This window comes from Haemorhous mexicanus, chromosome 5 (assembly GCF_027477595.1).
Source record: "Haemorhous mexicanus isolate bHaeMex1 chromosome 5, bHaeMex1.pri, whole genome shotgun sequence".
NCBI lineage: Eukaryota > Metazoa > Chordata > Aves > Passeriformes > Fringillidae > Haemorhous > Haemorhous mexicanus.
Genome location: NC_082345.1, coordinates 54,616,400 through 54,638,731, shown reverse-complemented (window position 1 = coordinate 54,638,731; position 22,332 = coordinate 54,616,400). Strand labels below are relative to the sequence as shown.

The window sequence follows — 22,332 nt, the reverse complement described above, 5'->3', positions numbered from 1 at the left end:
TTTTCATACATTACTGTCGCTATGGGCTGGTACGAGCTCACATCGCCCTGCTCAGGGTCACAGCGTGGGCACGGCCCCTGCGGGTGTGCCAGCGCTGGGGCCGCTCCAGGCTGCCAGCACGGGTTCGTGCAGGTGCTGTGGGCTGGAGGGGACCAGGGCACTCACTCGTCCTTTCGCACCGCTTCCCTTTCCTCTCTCCCCGACACTTCTGGTCCCCGGGGCGTTTTCAGTCCGCCCAGCCCGGCCTGGCCCGGCCCCGCTCCCCAGTGCGCACGCTCCTGCTCCCCGGGCCCCGGCCCGGTTGCCGTGGCTACCGCGCTGCCGCCGGGGCCAGCAGAGCCTGCCCGGAGCCGCCGGGCCGGGAGGTGCCGCGGGGGCGGGGGCAGGGACAGGGACAGGAACAGGGGCGGGAGGTGCGGGGGTCCCAGCCTTGCGCCGAGCAGTGGCCGCACCCCCGGCCCCAGTGCGCACTGTGCCAGGGGCCTGCCCGCCCGAGCGATTTGGCATCCCCGAGTTCCTGCCGGGAGCTGCGTCCCAGATCCTGCGGGTTTGGTTGTGGTTCTGTGTTGAGTAATATGGTCTTAGGACTCTTTCAGCCCGTATCATTTCGGTGGCAACTCAGAAAACTGTAAAGGTGTGCTGTCTCTGGGTAATGACCCCTTGGAGCATCTTGTTCTGTAGGCAGAGAACAAGAGGTAAAAATAACTGTGCCGGCTACCTGCCTTGGAGTCTTACCTTTGGTAAACACCAGCCACAAGTGCTTTCTGTTTGGTGGAAGCAAATATCTCATGCTGTTCTCAATAAGCCTTTTGGGATTAGATACGGGAAAAGCTTTTCAGGACAGTAAGTTACCCATAATTCTGGTAGTAGAAATGTGCCAGTATGCAATTTATAATAGATCCTGTGATTATTCTTTCAGAAAGGTTAAAAGCAGACAACTGATGCTTTAGGAAATGGAAGATGTATCAGATGGCTTTGAAATTGTTACATCAGAAGGATCAGGTGCAGAGCAATCACCTGCATCCTCACAAGGAAAAGCAGTCGGAGAGGCTGGGGACCCAGCAGAGAAGCCTCTGCTTCCAGAACCTGCAGGCACTGCACAATCAAAGAAGGGCTGGAACCAGCAGTCTCCTTCTCAAAATTCAGTACTACCAGAGAGTACAGAAAAGGGGACAATGACAGGTAAAGAAGTTGTTAAAATGTTGGGTATTAATGGTTTAAAGAGATATTTTTTTCTTAAACTTGGTTATAGCTTCTTGCACTCCCCCACAGCCTCATTCTGTTTATGCTTGCTGAGATTTGGTCCTGCAGTAACTTTTTAAATTCTCATATGAAACATACTCCAAAGAGAAGGAATGTATTCTTTATCTCAAACTGTAGCAGTCATTTCTAGATGGCATTTTATAGAATGATCCTTATTTCCAGAAATGTGTATGAGTAGGTATACGTATTTTGTATGTGCATTTAAATTAACAGTTTAGCCAACATTACAGAAATCACCTTACTATTTTACCTTTCTTAGATTCCCCTGTAACTTGCCTGCCACCCTTCTTTACCCATGTCTTTCTCCTGCAGTCTCCCAAATACTTCATCATTTCCTACACCTGTTCTTCAGTGTTCTGGATGTCTTCAGTCACTTCCTCTTCTAATACAGGACCCCATTTTCTTGGTTCTTCAGAGCAGAACACAGCATATTCTGCTCAGCTCCTGAACACAGTGAATAACAATGCCTCGTATGGACTTGCTGACTACTTTCCTCTTGGCTGGGTTGCATTCATCTGCTCACATTCTGAGAAGCTGGCTAGGAATATCTTTATGTGGTGACAGTATTACATTTGATACTGCCTTTAAAATTGTATGGTAATCCTATTTCAGCTTTCAAATAGACTGTCTTTTAACTGAAAAAATGATGATTATGCTTTGTTGCAATGTTACAATAAAATCATCCTGGGGTAAAGTTGAAAGAGTTATTTGCTTGTTTTGAGAAGCTTCTCAGGAATGAATTTTGGTTTTATTTTTAGCAAGCATGATTAAGGATAATGAAACACCTAGGAAGACTTGGCCTAATTTTGAGAATCAGGAACATTTCTCTGGAGAAGTCACTCAACAGGATTACCACATGCCTGATGTCATAACCGTCAGAGTACAAACAGGTAAATGCTACTTTGCACATTTGTCAATACATATGTAATTATGGTCTAATCTAGATGTGTTACTGAAAGAAGCAATATTTATATTTTGGAACTTCCATTTTAACAGGTTCAGATTCATTTCAAGAAGTAGATGTAAAAGTTGAAAGACCTACCTATAATAAACCTTTTCTGGGTGGATTTAGGAACGTGTCAACAGGAGTGGAATTTCATAATGCAGGATCACAAACAAAACCCAAAAAACGACCTGACAAAGGAATTCAGTTATTTTGTAGGGGAACACAGGTAAAGGCTTTGTAATGTCCTTTTAGAAGTTTGTTTTTTGCTGAATGGAATAGAATGCTGACACTATTTCTGATAGGAAAGAGGAAATAAATCTGAGATAAATGTGCAAATGAAAGTATTTAGTAGATAAATATCATTATTCTTCTGATTTTTATTGCAAATAGCTAATTTTGCCACTTACTGTAATGAAGAAAAAAACCTGTGTATTTTCTTCTAATTTGACATGCATTTTTTTCCCCAGACGGCTGTGGAAAAAAATATACGACAACAAACAAGAAATACAACATCGACACAGATGACTAAAACTGGCCTTTTTGTATCAAACATGACTGACAAACTAATAACTCCTGGAAAGTATTTTACAGCAGAGGAATACCATAAACGTAGAGTTGAAGCAGTTAAGTCCTTATCTGTTTGAAAGTGTCTGTAAAATAATGAATTGTGAAGGTTATCTGAATATTTAATGAGTGTTCAGAGTGTTCAAAGACTGAATTTAAAAGTGAACTATAAAATGTCTTCTTATGCTCATCTTTTGTAATCTTTCAGATACAGGGGAAGTGCTTGTTTGCTCTGGGGTTTTAGTGACATTTGATACCTTCCAATCTCTTAAATATTAAGAATTCTGAAATTATTGTTTTCAGTCTCACTGTGACAGTTAAGTTTCCATGTAGAGCATTAAGGATTAAAGCAGGCTTGTTCTTACAACATTTTCATGATCTCTTTGGAATAACCTAAGTTACATGTTTAATGTATGGCCTGAAATAAATAGAGTATTGGGTTACGATTTAAGAGATCTGCATTCAGACTTTTGAGTTTTGAGAACAACCTATTGTTTGAGAACAATCTGTTTGAGAACAATCTATTGTTCTTTGTCTGGTTTGGTTTTTTTTTGTCAGACTTAGTAGGTTACCTTGGGCATGCTGATCCATTTTGGATTCTGTTCAAGCTCCCTGCTTTGACACTAAAGTAGAAATGGGCTGTTCAAACACAGGCAGTGGGTCTGTGGGGTTTTCTGGTGCACTGAGTTGCCTCATGAGGGCAATTTAGATTACAGATTCTGTATATTCATTGTGCAGAGGATGCCATTTAGGCCTTCCACTCTGCTTTTTGGAAACCATGTGTTCTGTGATTGCACATCTAACTCTAGTCTGCCCTAAATTGTGTTAGATGAGGCACTGCTTTGTAAATGCTTAGTTATTAATTTGATTGCTGAAAATAGACAGTCTGAATCCAACTAAATGGAGAAACAGTTTATTCCCCAAATGTCTAAGTAGAATATTTGTATTGGTAATTGTATTGAAATGGTTGGCAAGATCTTTGAAGTTTTCTGGGCAGAAGTTTTCTTGTAAGAACTTCTTAAATCGGTCAGCTGTAGCTGATGGCAATGAGCATCTTGTAGAAGTGCAACCCAAGTAGGGAGTAATTTCCTCAGGACTACCAATATGTTTTACTGTGGTCTTCAGTGACACTTATGGGAATCTGTAATGTATCTATAGGTAATTGATAATGCACAATGGAGAGATGTCAGCTTGGTGTTGGCTCACATTGATGGACTTGCCCAGTGCAGTACAGGTCCATATTGAAATCCTGTTTGAAGACATATTCAAGAGAAGTTTTAGATTAAGATATTACCAGAGACATTGTGACTGTATTAGTGTGATTTTGTGCTTGATAGCTTTTGATGCTGAACAATGCTTGGTACCTCATGGCATTGATCTGACTGAACTGTTTGTAGTGCAAGTGCTAACTCAGCCAGCAGAAGGTGAGGCTTGTGCAGTATCCTCCCTTAACATATCGTAGATATTTCCCCAGTCCTCAATAGCCACATCTTGGGAAGGTCAATGATTTAATTTTCTTTTTTCATTTCTGTCATAACAGCATTAGTAATTTCACTTTCATTATTTATTCACAAATAAAATGCAGTTGATTTTGTGTCTATGTGATGATTTTGTAACTAGATATTTAAAAGAAATTTTGCAAATGTGTCTACATTTCCACTCTGTAAATTGGCAGTAAGATAAGGGAAAGAATAAAAACTGTACATGGCAAAATATATTTTTAAGGGGAGGTTTGAAAAAGAAAAATGGATATTTAAATGTAGTTCATATTTTGATTTCATTATTAGAACCTATTTTTTCCATTGTGCTCACTGTCTAAATTCCTGCAGTTACCTAACTGAATAATCATACTAGTCCTTAAACTAATAGTACATGACTGATTTTGTAACATTTAAATTAGTTTCAGTACAAGAAAAATCTTAGAAAATGTAGTTAGGGAGCTGGAGAAAAGAACAGTTAAGAAATAATACTACACTCCATAACACTAGGTTGTTTTATTTTAAATTCATGATTCTTTGGTATTATATCACATATAGGTAATAGTAATACAGAAGTATTTCCGTCGTTGGCATGCTGCAAATTTAGTACAAAATCTGAAGGTACAAAGGAGGTTAAGGCTGGCACGGGAGGCACAAGAAGAATTTCAGAAAAAATGGGAGAAAGAAGAAAAATTGAGGAGGGAGTATGAGAAAAAACTGAACCCTAAAACAAGAGAAGACTTTGAGCTACTGTACCATGAGTTGGAATGTAAGTTTTCTTAAAGGGATATCCTTAAAGCAACAAAACAGTACAGTTTGTTTAAAACAAACTTATGGTTTTTACATGTTTTTATAGATACTTCCATGATTTTTTTTTTCTGCTTGACAGTGGAATCTTTTTAATTTTAAAATAATCATTTTACTTTCATGTATTACTAGAAACAGAAAGAAGGCCTTGATGCTCTGTAAGCACTGCTCTGCAATAACTACCCATCCCTGTGTTATCAACATCCAGCACCTTACAAGCTGCTGTGACTGAAAATTAACTCTATTGCAGCCAAAACCAGTACACCTTTTTTAGAAATAACTGGCTTATAGAATAGTGCTCTTTGTCATTGTTATTAACATTTTTTATTTATGTCTAAAGTTAAGGTCAACTAGAAGAACAAAAGGCTGTTTTTTTAGATTAGAGTTGCTTTTATCTTTCACTCTACATTTAAGATGCTGAAGAATTTTTGTACAGAATTTTACAACATATGACAGAAGTTATTCCTTTTGTCTTAGTTGTCCTCTACTTTTTCTCCTTTCTAATTGATTCCATGTTTCATAAAACTGTGTTGTCAAAATTTTAAAAATCTCTTAGGAGTTCTGCAGGACATTCTGAAAGACATTTCCTGTTCTTGGAGGAGATGATGTTTAATACAGGCAAGCACCTCTAAACTTCTTCAGAAAAATAATGTGACTACTGCAGATAATTGACATAAAACCTTACAGGAATCTAATGGTGCAAATAGAACAAAAACCTAGAGTATGTCCTTTGGAAAAATAAAACTAGTCAAAAGCTGTGTACTTGTAGCAGCATATGATGAAACAGCAAGACAAATTTTGGTTTTTTACAATGTCTCTTTTAAAGCCAGAGGTTTGTACTGTGACTTGTAACAATTCTTATGTTATCTCAGCTACAGTGCTTTATGGTCTAGCTCTTTGCCAGTTTGGGTATTGTTGTCCCTGTAGCAGAGCTGACCTAAGAGATGACCTACCTCATTGCAAAGCCATCCGCCCTACCTTAAACCATCTCAGCTCTTTCTTCAGTGGTAAACTGAGCATAAATTTGATGACATGTGTTATTCATAGAGCTTAGGATCACGATTCAAAAATTCCCATGTTATACACTAATCTTTTAATGCTGTCATACTTTGTGTGGCAGTGAACAAATGGCTTTGTCTGAATTAATAAATGATTTATAAATATCACTGTTCGTGACAAATGTAAAAATTATTGCTTGTCTTGAGCTTTGCAGTTATTGGAAGGGTATCTTCATGAGATTTGTGGCTTGTTTCAGGTTGCCTACCCCCCCCTCTTTTGCAGTTTACTTTTCACTTCCCAAGAATCAAGCCCTTTTCAAGTTGTATCTGACTAAGTATTCAAAAGCAAAGGTTCTCAAATAGTAATGTTTTCCTTGCCACTTTTGAGGTCTTACTATTTCGCATCTGGTTTTCTGCAATATTTTATTTGGGAAGTCACCTCCAGACTAGTGTGCTATCAGATGTATGATCCTTTTTTTTATTATTTTTTTTTTTAAAGTGTGAAAAGTCTTACTTGCAGTAGAAACAACCAAGTTCAGTTGAAGTTATGGAAGAGTGCTGAATTTCACGGTGTTTTTAGATTTGAAACTTATGGTTATGCAAGTGTCTCTTGCTTAATTGAATGACTTTGGATTCACAAATAAAAGTTTCAGCCAAGCATGTTCAGGAATTTCATATCTAGTCAACCTAATAAAAACATGTGCCACTTCAGAACAGAACAAATTCCAGTATTTGATTTTTTTTTTTTAAAGTGTTTTGTTAAAAATAATGGTCTGGTATCAATCTTACTGTTTAATTTTTGTTATCTGGTGTTGCCTAGTTGCTTCCCTGCATGGAGATTTGCAGTCATGCTTTTCATTTTAATAGAGCTTAATGATTCTAGGAACTTGGGGTTTTTTTCCTACCTGCATTCTGAAACAATTTTGCATTCTTATAGTGCCAACAATTTATACAAGCTAAGTCATTGTGACAGTAATAGAATGAGACTATTGTCCTCCAGGGATCTGTGAAGGTTATTGCTGCAATCACAACAGGGTTAATATTACAGGGTCAGCCAGTACAAGCAATTCCTGGTTGTACAAGAATTTACCTGTTGACTATATAGTGCAAATGAGGTCTATCTATATATTCAGCATGTCTGCTTAGGCATTTATTATTTATTTGAAAAGTATGAACTATTTTACTTTATGAACACTGGAATAAAAATTGAAATGAGTAAAATCTCTGCAGATAGATAATCTGCAGAACAGATAATCTAAGAGGAGTGTTTTAACTTGGTTGCAGGTAAATGGGGAATCAAGAGGTGAGTATCAGTGGTGAGTGACAGCTTCTTCCTTTCTGAAAGTATAAAATTGCTTACTGTGTTTATTTGCTCCATCTTAGAAGTTGCTGCCCCCTTCAGGCATAATAAAGCTTCATGTAAATAATTCTATATAATGCTGTTGTTTGGTGAATTTGCTGTATTTAAAATATATATCTTTGGGTTCTCAGAACTTGGCAGACAGCTGTCATATTACAGCTTGGAGAGCCTTAAGGAAATGAATTGAAATATTTAAAAATGGAAAACATAAGGTGTTGAAGATAAGAAACCACAGGCAGAAAATAAGCCTTCCTCCTTTCCCTCCTCCTGCCTCTAATCTTACCTGATCCAGGATGTTACAGGCATTTTCAGTGCATCACATACTGAATGGTTTCCTTTTATGCTGGGTTTTGCTTTTGCGTTACTGTTCTGGGATGATAACAACGCTTTGAGGTATTCTTCAGGAATGTTGAAGTTTTGGATCTTATAAAATTTCCTACAAAACTCTAGAGGTATTTGAACTGGATCAGACTCTACAGAGAAGCCAGGAGTTGTTACAGGATATGCAAAGGCAGTAAACACAGTTTGATTTTACAGGCAGATTTCTCTAAAGCCATGTAGTCTCTATATCAGCAGCAAAAGTGTTAGGGGGTCAGATTCTGATACATGTACCAATCCACGTGCTGCTGTCATCACCATCCTGTGGCTTCTTCTGTGGGTGCTTTCACCCACTTGGAGGGTTGTGTTATAGAAAAGGAAAGGGAGAGTAAAGCAATGACTGTCAAGTTATTAATGTGTTCTCATCTGCCTTGAATGGCAAAAGGTGATACCACTGCAATATCCAGTGTAAAACCTGAAGTGCTAAATGTGACTGTCAGTCAAGTTTTATCTCAGTTTTGGAGGACTTCAAGCTTCTTTAGATTTTACTCATTTATGCAGGGAGAAGCAGTTATATTCTCAGCACTGAGTACTAGTGGTACCACAGTAAGATGCAGCCATTTCATCATATATTTCCACAGGAGCTAAATTCTTTTTCTTGCATACAGATTCTTTTTCTCCTACTCATCCTTGAGTTTGGAGTACAAATTGGCAGTCTGGATTTGATGTACGCACACATACTCTCACAGAACATCTGTATAATTTACATTCATTTCTAGGCCATCTTGCATGCATTGAAAATAGTTATAACCATCAATTCCCTAAAATGGAAACTGGGTTTTAGTGAATATTGAAAGAAAAGTCACTTATGTTGTTTCTTAAATATGAAAGCAGAAGTTTTGCTGGAAAGCATCTTGTAAAAAACACCCCAAATATCTGTATTTGCAGTATGGATGCAGGAGGAGACTGAGCGAATTAACAGAACTCTTACTGGAGCTAAAAGAAAGGCAGCACTTTATGCACTTCTGGAAGAGGAGACAGAGCTCATTGCTTGCATTGGGATGCACAAACTAAGTGCCAATCTGGAGAATCAACAAAAAGCAATACTGCGCTTTCTGGGTAAGGTCAGTAATTACTCTGATCATAAAGAATATCAAAGTACAGGAACAGACACACCTGCAAAGTACAAGAAGTACCTTTTGTAGTTTTTAACAGTTAATCATGTGAATGCAAATGTTAAAAATATCCGAATTATGTGGTTCATATCAATACAATTCAGTAAATTTCTTTTTTCCAAGCTGAGAATTTCATAGCTGCCAGACCAATTGAAGGCCGAACAGTGGATCATTGCTGCTGTTAACTATAAAAAATATAAACAATACATTTAATTAATTATAATAATATAAATATGTTATCTTTAAGGAAGTAAATTTGTCATTAATTTCCAAAATGAGTATAGGCCTCTGGTCATCATATGTCTGTCTTTAAAGAATCTGTTTCCCTGTATAAAGAAGAATTTGAATCTGATGTTGAATTCAGTTATTAAATCACTGACTTTGGTTCCATTAGAACTTTAACTAACTTAGTTCCATTAGAACTTTGAGATTTCATTCTTGTATAATCTTGGGGATGATATTTAAGGGAAGTGTTCTTCAGTCTTTATTAAAAAAAAAAAAAGAAAAATCTTTCTTTCACAAAGATGATTTAAAATGGTATTAAATTCAGTGGTATCTTAATGTAAAATACAAAAAACCCTTGTCCTTTTAGGTAGATGTCCAGCCATTGGAAAAAAGTAATAGTTTATTTTCAAAGTATATGACATGATTATGAAAAGAAATACTGCAACAGAAATTGGTTTTAAGTATCTAATTTTTTATTATTATTATTTTAAAATTTTGACTATTGAGGGCTCAAAAGTAAAAATGGTGGTTTTGTCTAGAAAGAGACTTTTTTCATTCTTTGTATTACTGATGCTGGGGAACTGTATGTGATTTGATAAAATGTATTACATTTCTTATTATGAACAAGTTGCTTATCTGAAATGCTGGTGGAACTATTACCACATTCATTGCTGTGGTATGACTGTTTTCTGTCTTACTGCTTTCAAGAATGAAAAAAAGCCAACCAGAAAACCAAATAATTAGGATTATTTTCAGAGCCTTGAATAATTTCTATGTTTAATGTTTGCTTCTTCTACTTACAATCTGTTCTGTTGCCTTCTTAGAAAAAGAAGCCTGGAACAGTCAAAGCAAATGTATTTCTCTTTTAACTGACTCTGTCATTACTTTTCCCATAAGGACTGATTTCCAGTGTCCTACCTGTACAGATTGCTTCCAGCACATATTCTGACAAGTTGTACAGTTTTCTTACATCTAGAATCAGAAGCAAAGCGTTCTTCAGCACAAGAACTCTCAGTGACAGTTGATGTTTGGAGAATCAGGAGACACATCAGAGACAACTGATATTTTGTATTTCCAAACAGAGAAAAGACAAGTGGAAAGACTGCTTTTCCTGAAGCAGTTACTAATAATTTATTTATTCCTACTTTAAATGTATAAATTATGCTTTTCATGAAAGGGACTGTAATCTTTTTAGTTTTAAAATTTATTGAGCTTCTGAACCAGTGCAGCATTTCATGCTTTTTATCATGTCAGCTGTAGGATTTTGAGTGTTGTTTTAAACTGTTGACATAGCTAGTTCTAACTCAGAGGGAGAAAAAGTAACAATTTTTGCATTTTAAAAAAAGATAAAATAATTTTGTAAATCTCAAAATTAGATGGATGGTTTGCTATGACTGTAATAGTGCAATTTAAGTACTTTAAATTACAGTATGAAATTTATTTTTGAGGGCTTGATTAGGGATTATTTGGTTTTTTCTTGAACTTCGAGCTGGTAATGTCGATCTGGACACTTGCCAGTTAAAGCTGCAATAATATCTTTCACATCTGAAGACTGCAAGCTGCAATAGCCAAAGTGGCATGAAAGTTGCTTCTCCATGGAAACCTTTGTTCCCTTCTTTGCTACTTTAAGCATGTACCTCCACAGGCATGTGTGCCCTTATGAAGGTTGCTACTGGTTGTGTGTGCCCTATGTTCTAGGGGGTTCTTTATGCTGAACTTGTTTTTCCTCAGCATTTGTACTTTGGAGAGGAAGCATTTGATTAAGCTTTTGTACAGCAATCATATTGACTTAATTTGTGTAACTATTAACTTTTGCTCAGTTCATACCTTTTATGCTTTGTACTATATCTGCACAGATCCTATGGAATTTTTTTTATTATACTTACCTTTTTCTCTCTATCTGTGGTGGTGTGTTTCTCTCCTCAGGCACTTTTTCTGCTTTCATGCATTGGCAGCAGAGTGTAGTTGTAGTAATACAGATAACAGGATTATTGTAAATTCCACAGCACTGCCAGCAGACTATAAGACAAGAGAAAGCTGGCAGAAGATCTCAAAGTTTTAGTTTTTCTCCTGTCAGTCTGGAGCACAGAAAAATAGTCCTGAAAGCAGAGAACTTGTGATTCTTTCTTTTTTCAGTAAAAAGCTGTATATTTTTTTTATATTTTAAAATTTTTTATGTAATATCCAGCTATGAAAAGGTAGTAAGAAAAAATATAGAAGTTACAGATTTATTTTTGAAGAATTAATTATAATAGAATTGGTCTGTATTAAGGGTCATTTGAAGAATGGGATAGCAAGACTACTTGCACATATTGGGTTTGCAAATTATCAGAAAAATCTAATTTTACTGACTATTTCTTAGCATTTACTCTGGCCATTGATTCATTCTAGTATTAGCAAATGACCTTTCTCTGTGATTGTGATTTCCTTGAGGAGGATCAAATGTAGGTACTGAATTAATTACTATATGGAAAAGAGTGATTTGTCCCAGTCTAACTTACAAAGGATTGTCAGCATGATAGACCTTCTAAGTTGGTCTGAATTTCATTGTTTGCCAAGTGTGGGGTTTTCGTTTTGTTTTAGAGTTTTTTTAAGAATTTCTAGTATTGTACAAAGACAGTGAAACAAAATGAACATACAGTAGAATGCTCCCTATATATGACAGAGAAAAAAATTGCCTTGCTCAAGTTTTGCAGAAATTCAAAGATTTCACCAAGTAATTAAGAGTTGGTTGGTTGTTTTGGCTTTTTTTAGCTAATGTCTGGTTTTGCTATTGCATTTCTTAGTTTTGGCTCTGAAATGTGACCCCTGGTTAACAATATCTCCTTTAATTAGATTTCTATCCCCACTGATAATGTAATTAATTGTCATTAATTTGATGTTAAATCCTTTTTAAAATTATTTTTTCTTTCTTTTCCTTACCTAACTATTTATTTAAAACTGAGGAAAAGTTTTGATTGTGGGGATAACTAATCATATCTCTTCTAGCTATCTAATATTCTTGATGTTTTTATTACTTATCACCATATCAAGTCTATTTCATCAAAATAATGGTTGTGTCAATGCTGGGGTCATGTCCAGAACACTACTAGACATGTGAATACTGCATAAAGTGTTCCTGTTGTTAGGTCACACTGAGACTGCAAGGTGAAGTTCGTGAGTGTTAGTGAGTACTTAAGTTCCAAATATAGTGAAAGAGAATAATTGAAACATAGAAAAAGGTTTCAAGTACCTCTCCCCATTAAGAAAAGGAAATGGAGTTAAGTAATGATGGGAGAGGCTTTTGAAAACTCTTTTTCTCTTGGAGTTGGACACCTGTCTCTTTATGTAACAGTGTTATTTGTAACCAAAACCCATCTTCTGGAAAGAAGAAAATGGTTGTACTTTTCAGACCTTGTGGGGCAGGTGACATTATGGAACTTCTTACTGTCTATAAAAGTTAAAGATGTACAAAGATAATTGAAGCATAAGGCATATGGCATGTGGTTAAGTTAGCAAACAAGAAGCTAGGTGAAGTGTCTGGTAAACTGTAAACACATACCTTGCCCTAGCTCTAACAAACTGTATTCCTTCTGTCCTTCTCTGCAACTTGTATAAATAGAACAGTTCCCTGGAAATATTTTTTACTGCAGTAGACTTTAAGGTCTTAAATTTTCAATCTTTACACAGTCAACAGACCTATTGATTTTTACTGATAGTTTGATGGGATTTATGACTGCAAAGTGAAATACAGAACAAGTGTACTCTAACACTACTGTCAGTAAATTCCCTTTAAAGAAGTAGAGCATATCCCTGTAGGAGAATATTATTTGCTTTTAATATCCTGTAAGTCAATTGTCATGACCTGCTGCTTTAAATAGAGTGTGCAATTGAGTGCTTGCTTTGGTGGACGAGGTGTTGTATCAATATCAGCTATAGAATTAGCCTTTTGCATTAGTCAGGCATTAATGTTAAGTCACTCTTTGCTAATGCAATTGTTCAGCTGGTGGTCAGATTTTAATAGCTCAAGTTCTACAAATTGTTTCTGAAGTGTGCACAACCAAGGAGGTGGAAAGCATTTGATGGAAAAATCACTGAAATGGATACACAGAACTCGCTCTGTGGCAAAGAACTACTAGAGATCTACCGCAGCATTAACACAAAGGACATCCCAAAAGATGAGAGAATATCTGTGCTGTTAACACTCAAATGGACAGTGAAGGTAAGGTTTGGTTTTCTATTTATGTTTAGCTTGAAGCTGTAATTTCCAAAGGTGCTGTCACTTAATTATGTTGACACATTAGCAGTGCTGCTGCTAGCAGACAAGTGCCGTGATGGTGAGCTAGAGACCCTCATGTACTACCTGGTGTGTGAGTGTAATTTAAATTCCAGATATACTCTAAATTCCTATTTCACTTTATCATGTGCATATTTGTCTTCAGGTTGTGTTAGAATTTTAACCCCGTGGTTTTAGACTTCTTTGTATATTAATACATAATACAATTTTAGTACAAAGTTTTGTTTCCTACTTGATATCAACCTTATGAGAACCATGGCAGGGATATATATGGCAGCTACCATTTATTTTTTCTTAGTTCTTTGAAAAATCTGTTTAGAACCTTATCTATCTATTGGTTTGGATTACCAATTTTATGGGTAGCAAATACTGATTTTTTTCTTCTTCTCTTTGCCCCCCACTCCCTGCTGCCACTGTTGCTGCTAGTGTTCCCAATGAATTAGAAGCTGGTTGCAATTTTTTTTTTTAGTCTTTCATATTGGTTTCATTTATTTATTCATGTACAAAAAGAATGAGTTTCAAGGTCCTTTCAGGGTGATACTGTTGACATCAGCCTAGAATAGAATGCTGCTTCCTGGTCTTATTAAAACAAACAAGCATCTTGCTGTTTGTTTTACTAGTGCTGGTATTTGATTTAAAGTCACTATGGCATTGAGAGCACTTCTGGTTTATGAACTCTTGCCCATCTTAACACAAGTCAATATTGCTGTAGTGAACAAGTGAGTTTCTGTAAATTAGCACTCTCTTTTACCTGAGAAATCACTGAACTCATTCACCTCCTGTGTCTCTCTCTGGAGAATCTCCTGCCAAGCACTGGAAATATTGAAATTCCAGGCGTACTGTCGAAGTCACCCATGCTTCTTGTGTGGTGGATTTTTGGGGTTTTCTTGTGGCATTTCTTTAAACCCATCCATATTACACCTCCAATCATAGCCAAAGGCAGGTTCTTAGGGAAATATTTCTTTGAACTTTTGAAGATTTAAAATTTTGCACTTGTTGAGTACCTCTGCTAAGAATCTTCTAGTGCTTCCAGGCTTACAGTTCCTCACAACTTTGGTATACATATACAGGCCCTATAAAACAGAATCTGTAAACATTCTCACTTTTGTAGTTCTACAGTTGTTTCACTGGAGATTTTTTTTTCCCTGAGAGACTAACGAGTTCTTCTATGAACATGTTCTTATATGAACATACAGAGGTATGAATGGTAATGTCCACAGATTCCATAGGTTGCTTTCATTTTGTTGAATGATTTTGTTTGTTTCCTTTATTGTTGTGTAGTTTATTTTCCTTTTTCTCTCTTTTTTTTTTTTTTCAGGAACATGAATGTAAATTAACACAGGAAATAGTGGCATTAATTGACCGGGAAATTGATCTTATATCAAGAGAGGTGAAAGAATGCAACTTGGAAGGACTGAGGAAAAGAATTTGTACATTATTTCTCCAGTATATCAAAACTCCAGAGTTTAACCCTCAAGTTGCTGGGTTAATTAAGGTATTATTCTTATTTTGCAGCCTGACATAGTGGCGACTGAACTAAGAGAAGGGGGATGGAAAATATTGAAAGCTTTTTTTATTTTATATTTTGCTGTAGAATTCGTGGAGGAGTCCCTCAGGAAGTAAAATGTAGCAAGTACATAGGTTTCACATAAATAAATTTATATTGTCCTATTAGGAAGCATGGGGCTTAGACATGGTCATAAGCACCTGACAAGTGGCTGGCAGCACTGAGAGAGCCCAGGAACTCTTGTGTCTGAAATAAAAAATCTGAAAGCTATAAATGGTAGATCTCATGGGATGGTATCAGTAAAATGTAGTAGCAAAGCAGTACCAATCTACTGAGAGAGGAAGTTGTGTTTTTTCTACTGGTCAAGAGGCAACATGCTGTGCATCCAAAAAGAAACAGCATAGCCTATGTCAATGTCTAGTGAGCTTGCACCTAAGCAAAAACTGTTCCAGGCTTCTGTTGCAGAATCAGTTGCTACTGTGTGTGAAGAAGATGTAGTTAGTTTTGTGTGAGTGTTTTTCTATTCTGACTACATATTACAAATAAAAATATGATTCACTATCATATGTTGCTGCTCTAAGTAGCAATGTCTGTTTTGCATCTATCAGAAGAGCATTCCTCATACAGTGGTCAGTGTTATCTCAGGAGTAGAGAATCTGTCAGATTTAGATGCAGATGTTAGATTTAGAACCAACTTACAGTTAATGTTAGACTAGGCTCATTAGCAAATGTACCATAGCAGAGACTGAAGATTACCAGATTACTCAAACTATCCAGTTACAGACTCAGTCCATCTGCACAGACTACACTGCATTCTTTTCAGAACCCATGAAGGAATATGAGAACTATGGGGATGAGAAGGTCACTGACAAGTTTAGTCTATTTTCTTCCCTGTGTTGTTTCTCGACATGTGGGTCTGATGAATTTGTATTCTTATGCCAAAATATTAATATGCCCATAATCTCAGGGTTTTATCTTTGCCATAAAGGGCAGATTCTACATGAAAAATCAAATGTGGAGAATTTAGTTTCTGTTTTCTCTGTGTTGTCATCTTTCCAGAATAACTGAAAATCTGCATACATAAAAGCATCAGGAAGAGCACTGCAACATAATTTTTAGGATCTTCATATAGCTTATGAATTGACTGATTTATATAACGGATTTTAGCAAATGCAGTAAGAAAATACAGTTACTCTTGGTATCCTATCCAAGAAAAATCACAACACTTTATTGGGTATTTTAAAATAGATACTTCTAGCTTTTACATATTAAAATACGTGCATGAAGATATGGAAGACTTATCCTGACAATGTTTGAGTAACAAACAGGTAATATACAAAAACACCCTGTAGTAAATAAACTTTTTTTTTTTTTTTTTAATTTTAGGTTCCACAAGATCCCTTAACGCTTTATAAAAACGTTTACTTCTGTCATAGCTGCGAAAAGTACTTAGCACCTACCGAGTTTCCCATTCCTGCAAGTTCCCACACCATTGGCAGATGTCGCTCGTGTTACCAGCTTGATAATGAGGCTCGGAAACGAGAAGCATATTTCAAGTACAGACTTATACTAGAAAATCTCAGGAAGTCTGAAGTTGATTATCAGGATGATAGTCAAATTGTTTTCTTAGTTCAGGTACTGTTGGAAAGAGCACTGCAACTCATAGAAAGCAGTGACTTTGACTATATGTCCTCTGTTTTGTGTATGTTGCAGACAGGTTGAGAAATGGGCTAAAAGCTACAGCAGCTTCCTGTGATATGTGATGTTCCACAGCATAAAGAAGCAGCCCTTAAGGTCTTGAAGCATAGGTGTGCTTTAAAAGGTGGTTTGCAAGCTATGCACTAAAAGAAGTCTAGCTAACAGGTCAAAGAATCAGATGTTCCAACAATTATGCAAAAAATATATATGTATATCAAGATGCTCCTTAACCAAGTGATCATATGACATGTGCATAGAAATATTTTTTAACCCAAAGCTTTATTTGGATTTTCACATGGGTGCAAGATTTGTAGAATGAAACATGCTTCTTCCTTTTTAACCCTGTTTTCTATTTCAGCTTCCAGACATGCAGTACTTGATTGAGAACATATGGAACTGCCAGTCAGCTCTCAGTGCCTGCAGTGACCTGTATGAGTTGGTTATGGTCAGGTGGGATAAGCAACATGAGTGGTCTCCATGGAACACTATTCTCCTCACTAAAGAAGAGGCAGATGCACATCTTAAGCTGTGTAACCTTCAGAAGGTAAATTTCAATGGGCTTTATTTATTTATGTTTTGTTTTAGTAGAATCCTGTGACTAATTATGTTGGGCCAAATTTAGTCATTACACTTGTCCATGTTTAAATTGGCTCATTGTGACTATTTAAAGGATTGAATCTGTACTATTAAACAGAATGGACAGTAATCCAGAAGGCATCTAGCATGTACAGCTCACTCCATGTACCTAAACTCTGTCTTGCCCCAAATTTCCCGCCTGAAATGCAAGAAGCCGAGTGGCCTCACCCATGCTGCCTGCTGAGAACAGTGCCATGCATGCTCTCTCTTCCTTCAGATCAGATCAGACGAGAGCTAGGCTGGATGAAAAGCATACTAAAGACTAACCATAAACACTGTGTCCATTGTGTGCCTGTGCTCTTGCATATGCTCTGGCCTCATTAGTTTCTGGTCTTCTAAATTTCTCATCAAAAAGAAGAATGGTTCCTTGTCTATAACTTGTCCATTTGTCACCATAAAATTTGTCACTACTTTCTTACATAAATATCAGCTAAGTATCCTTTACAATGTAACCTTATAGTTTGCATTTAAGCAATAGAAACATAATTTCTCTTCTGAATTAAAACCACTAAAACCATGTCTAAAATATGTTGAAATGTTTATAATGTCTTAAATATGAAGCAACACACATATTTTTAGATATCTTAATTGTATTTATGGTATTTGAATTTTTTTTTTCAGACTTACGAAGCTCCATTTATTTACAAAATAGAACAAAAGCATATCCGGGCAAAAAACTACTTTGCTCGAATTCCTGCAATGTCATCATTTTTGCACAGAAGTAAGAATCAGTCTAATGCAAATTCCTACCAGAAACATAGTTCCTTGAAGTTAAAGAAGTGAACTAAATTCCTACATTTTAAAGAAATAAACTTTTTCATCAATACCCTAATTGTATTAAACAGATCAAAATAAACTTCTAAGGATAAAATAAATTGATCTCAATCAGTTAATTTAACTGCATTTCCAGTTTTGTAACCTCATTTAAAAAAAAAATAAAATGTTGTTAAAGAGCTTTGTAAATTCTCAGTTTTTAGAGCAATGATTATTTTTCTGTGTATTCCTGCATTGCTTGGAACATTTTGTCTGTAGTGTAATATTCCTGTTGGGCAAATTCTGTTAATTCTCTGTCACCCTTTAATTAGAAAATTAATACTATAGCACTGTATTACATTTATTTTTCTTGTCTTAAGCACATAAGGCAGAAACCCCCCCAAGCCCTGGATTTTTACAGAACAATAGAATATATGTAGCTTTCCAGATATAACCACTTTGCTCTTCAAACATTTGTGCAAAAGAAGAACTTTACATTTTGGAGCTCATCTAGATGGTCATACTGGAACTGCCAGCATGTAATTATTGTATCCAAGATTATTGTATTTATTGTATTTATACACTGTAATTATTATAATTTGAATACTATAATTTAAATATCATAATTTGAAATTCACATTTCAGACTGTTTGAAATATGTTTAGTTTTGAGGAGTTTGTATTATTTGAAGAGGTAAATTCTCTCCATAATTAAAAAAGTTTATGTTTGATCACAGTTACAGAGAAAAACATATGGTGTAAATTCAAAAATCCAACACAGAGTTGCAAGGTTCTTCTTGAAACCTCTATTATAAGATGTGGATTTGACCCAGCCTTTTGTTTTAACAGATGAAACTACATAGGAAAAAGCAGTAGCATTTACAAAGAGAAATAAGCACAGATTTGGCAGCAAACAGCTGAAAACTGAATTGACTCCTTCAACAGAACATGAACTGTAGAACCAGTATCTGGCTGACAAGTACATTTTATCATCATTGGAAACTTTCCACTGATTTTACCATTGAATTCAGAATTTTAGTTTGTTTAAGTTCTGGATGGTAGTTCAGTACTGAACTAATTGTAGAATTGCAGCACATGAGCATTCCAGCTGGCTTATGTGCTTTCTGACATCTGAGCCTTAAGATAGGAATGGCTGCTAAGTCTGAATTTCCCCCAGAGTGATAAAAGGAGTTTTGAAGTAAATTATGGGTTGAATGGCAATGAGTCACATAGATAGGAATCTGCCTCTTTGTAAATTTTTTTCCTTCCTTCTTAAGCATATTTTAAAAAAGGTAATTTAAAACTCCAGAAGGATGATTAAAAAAAAAAGTAAGGAAATAGTTCAAACAAATGTGAAAAGCCAGTAGTCCCTTTATTTCAATGCCATGTGGTGTTGGAGGTTTCTGGAAGCCCAGAATCATTTAGGTTGCAAGGACCTTTAAGATCAAGTCCAACCATTAACCTGACACTGCCAACTCCACCATTAAACTGTGTCTCCAAGTTCTACATCTACATGGCTTTTAAATACCTCCAGGTGTGGTGACTCCACCGCTCCCCTGGGCAGCTACTTCCAAAGCTTGACTACCCTTTCAGTGAAGAATTTTTTCCTATAATCCAACATAAATCTCTTCTGGTGCAACTTAAGGCCATCTTCTCTTGTCTCTCTAGACTCTTCAGTAGCTTCACTGCCCTTCTGTGGACATGCTCCAGCACATGATTCTTTTTCATCATCCTTAGGCAACAGATCCCTCCTCCAGATCCTTGGTAGAGACATCAATCAGTACTGTGCCCTGGGGAGCACCACTGGTGACTGGCCACCAGATCAATGTGAACTCCATTCACCACCACCATTAGCTCTTGCCTGGCAGTGCCATTTAGTCACACTGTGAAAACTTTTGTGTAAATAGTTAAAAATTTGTGCTGGAAGTACAGTGAGTTGGATCTTGACTAATATTTGGAACATGCTTTTCCACAAAATAAGCGTCTTCTAACTAATGTCATCCTTCAAATCAGTGTCCAAAAAACTCACTATTTTTAGGAGTGAAGAAAAAAGGAGAAAATATATGCAGATATATTTGTGAGCTAAATTTACTTAGTGAAGCAAATTAAAATCCCACTCAATAGGCTCTTCTCGTTCCTTTTTTCCAAAACATTTTTCACTTCAGTCGTTCCCAAACTGTGGCTTGTGGCAACATATTAAAAAGGAAAAGTCAGTTTGCTTTCAGTTAAAAGTTTGTTCATAAGTGATATGGTAATCTGAGAGAAAACACTCTGGTTATGTTTCAAGAAGTTTTAAGACCGTTTCTGTAAGGCAGAATACAGAGTATACCCACCAACTGCACATCTCACTGGTGTGTGTTGGAAGCACACAGCAGTGAAGAGAGGGCAAAGCTCAGGATGTGAGGACGGGGCCAACAGCGATCGGAGCCCGTCTGGAACCCGGGCGGAGTCCTGTGGTTTGTGTCGCCAGGGCCATGGGGAGGAACAGGAAGTGAGGGTATAAACCATGTGGCTGTGTTCCACTTATTGCCCAGAAATGTTTTGTACAAACCAAGCACACCTCCTACCAGCAAATATTCCATAAAATGCAACTGCACAGAGTGGAAGGTTTGACCACAGCCCCACCAACAGCGCTTTGCACAGCAGTGGTTAATAAGGTATAAAATGTACCTCAATTTTGTACCTCAGTGGGGGTTGAGAATTTGACACAAAATTTTAAGGGACGGATTGACAGGCTTGTCTTTCTTGCCCTCCACAAAAAGAATGCCTTTTGGTGAGTCTTGGATTGTCGGTTATGCTGAGTATTGACACAGGAAATTAAATGTGTGATTGCAGTCATATTGTTAATGCAATATATTCTGCAGCAGCTGCTTTTGTCACCAGCAATCCCAAAGAAGCTACATTCAATAAACCATGGATTTGTGAACCCAGCTGGCTCTTATGAATGTTATCAGACTTGCAGACTATTTGTGCATCTGACGTAGGTCCTAGGGTAACAGTGTGTGAATTGGTTAGTGTGTCAAATATTGTCCTTCTGCAAAACTGAGTTCTGTTGAAAATTCAGCAATTCCTTTATTCTGTCTAGGTGCTTCTGTTTCTACCTCTGTCTTTGAGGTCTGGTTTGCTGTCTTACCTGTACACACCCTTAAACAGACAAACACACACTGGCTTGTTAAAGGGAACAGATGGGATTTCTAATATATCTCTGAGGATAAGGGGAAAAAGTACAGTTAAATTCTGCGTTATGTAAAGGTAACATGGAGAAGAAAAGGAACATGATAATGTTTTATTGCTACCCTTAAAATTATTTCTTTTCTGAGAAATCAGATTTCAGATTGAGTTGATTAACAAAATGCCTTATATTCGGCAACCGCACTATAACAATATACTGTTATTCAAGGCAAATGGATTTAACTGATCTGGCTACATGTGCTCAGATTTAGACATGCATGTCTTCTGACTTCTATTTTTGTTATCTTGTACAGTTTTCATTCTGCTTCCTTATTTTTCCCTTAACACAACTCATTTTAACATAACTTCTTTTGTATATGATCTCTAACATCCTGCTGTGATGATGAGGAGGCATTTGTGCCCAGAGCCAAACATGTGCCCAGGCTGCTGCTGCATAATGTAGTCACAAGGTGTAGAAACTGCTCAGTGTTTGGCAGGCAGAAAAAAGCATCCCAGAGCAATTTGCTTCTGGGCATGAAGGAATTCTCTAAGACTATTTTGTTCTTGCATGAGTCTTATGAAATACTGAAGTCCTGTCACATTCTGAAGTGATTATAATTTGCCCCTGACTTAAGATATTTTTGATTTCTGGGGCAGCATGGCTCCGTGCAAAAGATGGCTTAACAATTCTGTGTTTCAGTGGCTCTGAATGTGCCATTTTCTCTCTCCCTTCTTGCTGGAATCTGCAGTTTGTTGCGGATTTCAAACCTGTCAACACCCAAATGTGTGGCGCCAGATCTCAATACATGTGGAAAAATTAAGCTGAGGGACATGATAATATGTAGCAGGGGAAGAAGATAGAAGTTCTGCAGAATATATTTTGTGCGGTACAGAAAACTTTTCTGTAAACTCCATTTTGAAGTTACACAACTGTTATCAGCCTGCATAGGACAGGAGTTTGAACTTCACGACTCTCCCTTGCACTTGAAGGTTAAAGGAAACTGACAGTGCTTTCGCTGCAGTGTTTTACGAGCTGTTTAAATCACAAACCTGAAAGTATTAGAAATATGAGTAACTCCCAAGTTCAAGCGAAGGAAGTTCATGTTCTGAAATTCCCCCTGCTGCTGGAGAGCAGCGCCAGCCCTGAGCGCGGCTGGA

General features: G+C 36.9%; 1 protein-coding gene across 1 annotated transcript; it reads left to right on the top strand.

Annotated features, from left to right (window-relative positions):
- The first annotated feature begins 438 nt into the window (after window positions 1-438).
- Window positions 439-18,214, top strand: IQUB (IQ motif and ubiquitin domain containing). The gene is made up of 11 exons (XM_059847207.1): window positions 439-1,182; window positions 2,022-2,153; window positions 2,260-2,435; window positions 2,677-2,832; window positions 4,810-5,020; window positions 8,683-8,858; window positions 13,165-13,335; window positions 14,729-14,905; window positions 16,304-16,552; window positions 16,974-17,159; window positions 17,873-18,214. Exons 1-11 carry the CDS (start codon window positions 954-956, stop codon window positions 18,032-18,034), a joined length of 2,025 nt encoding a protein of 674 aa, XP_059703190.1. The 5' UTR covers window positions 439-953; the 3' UTR covers window positions 18,035-18,214.
- Window positions 18,215-22,332: the final 4,118 nt, after the last annotated feature.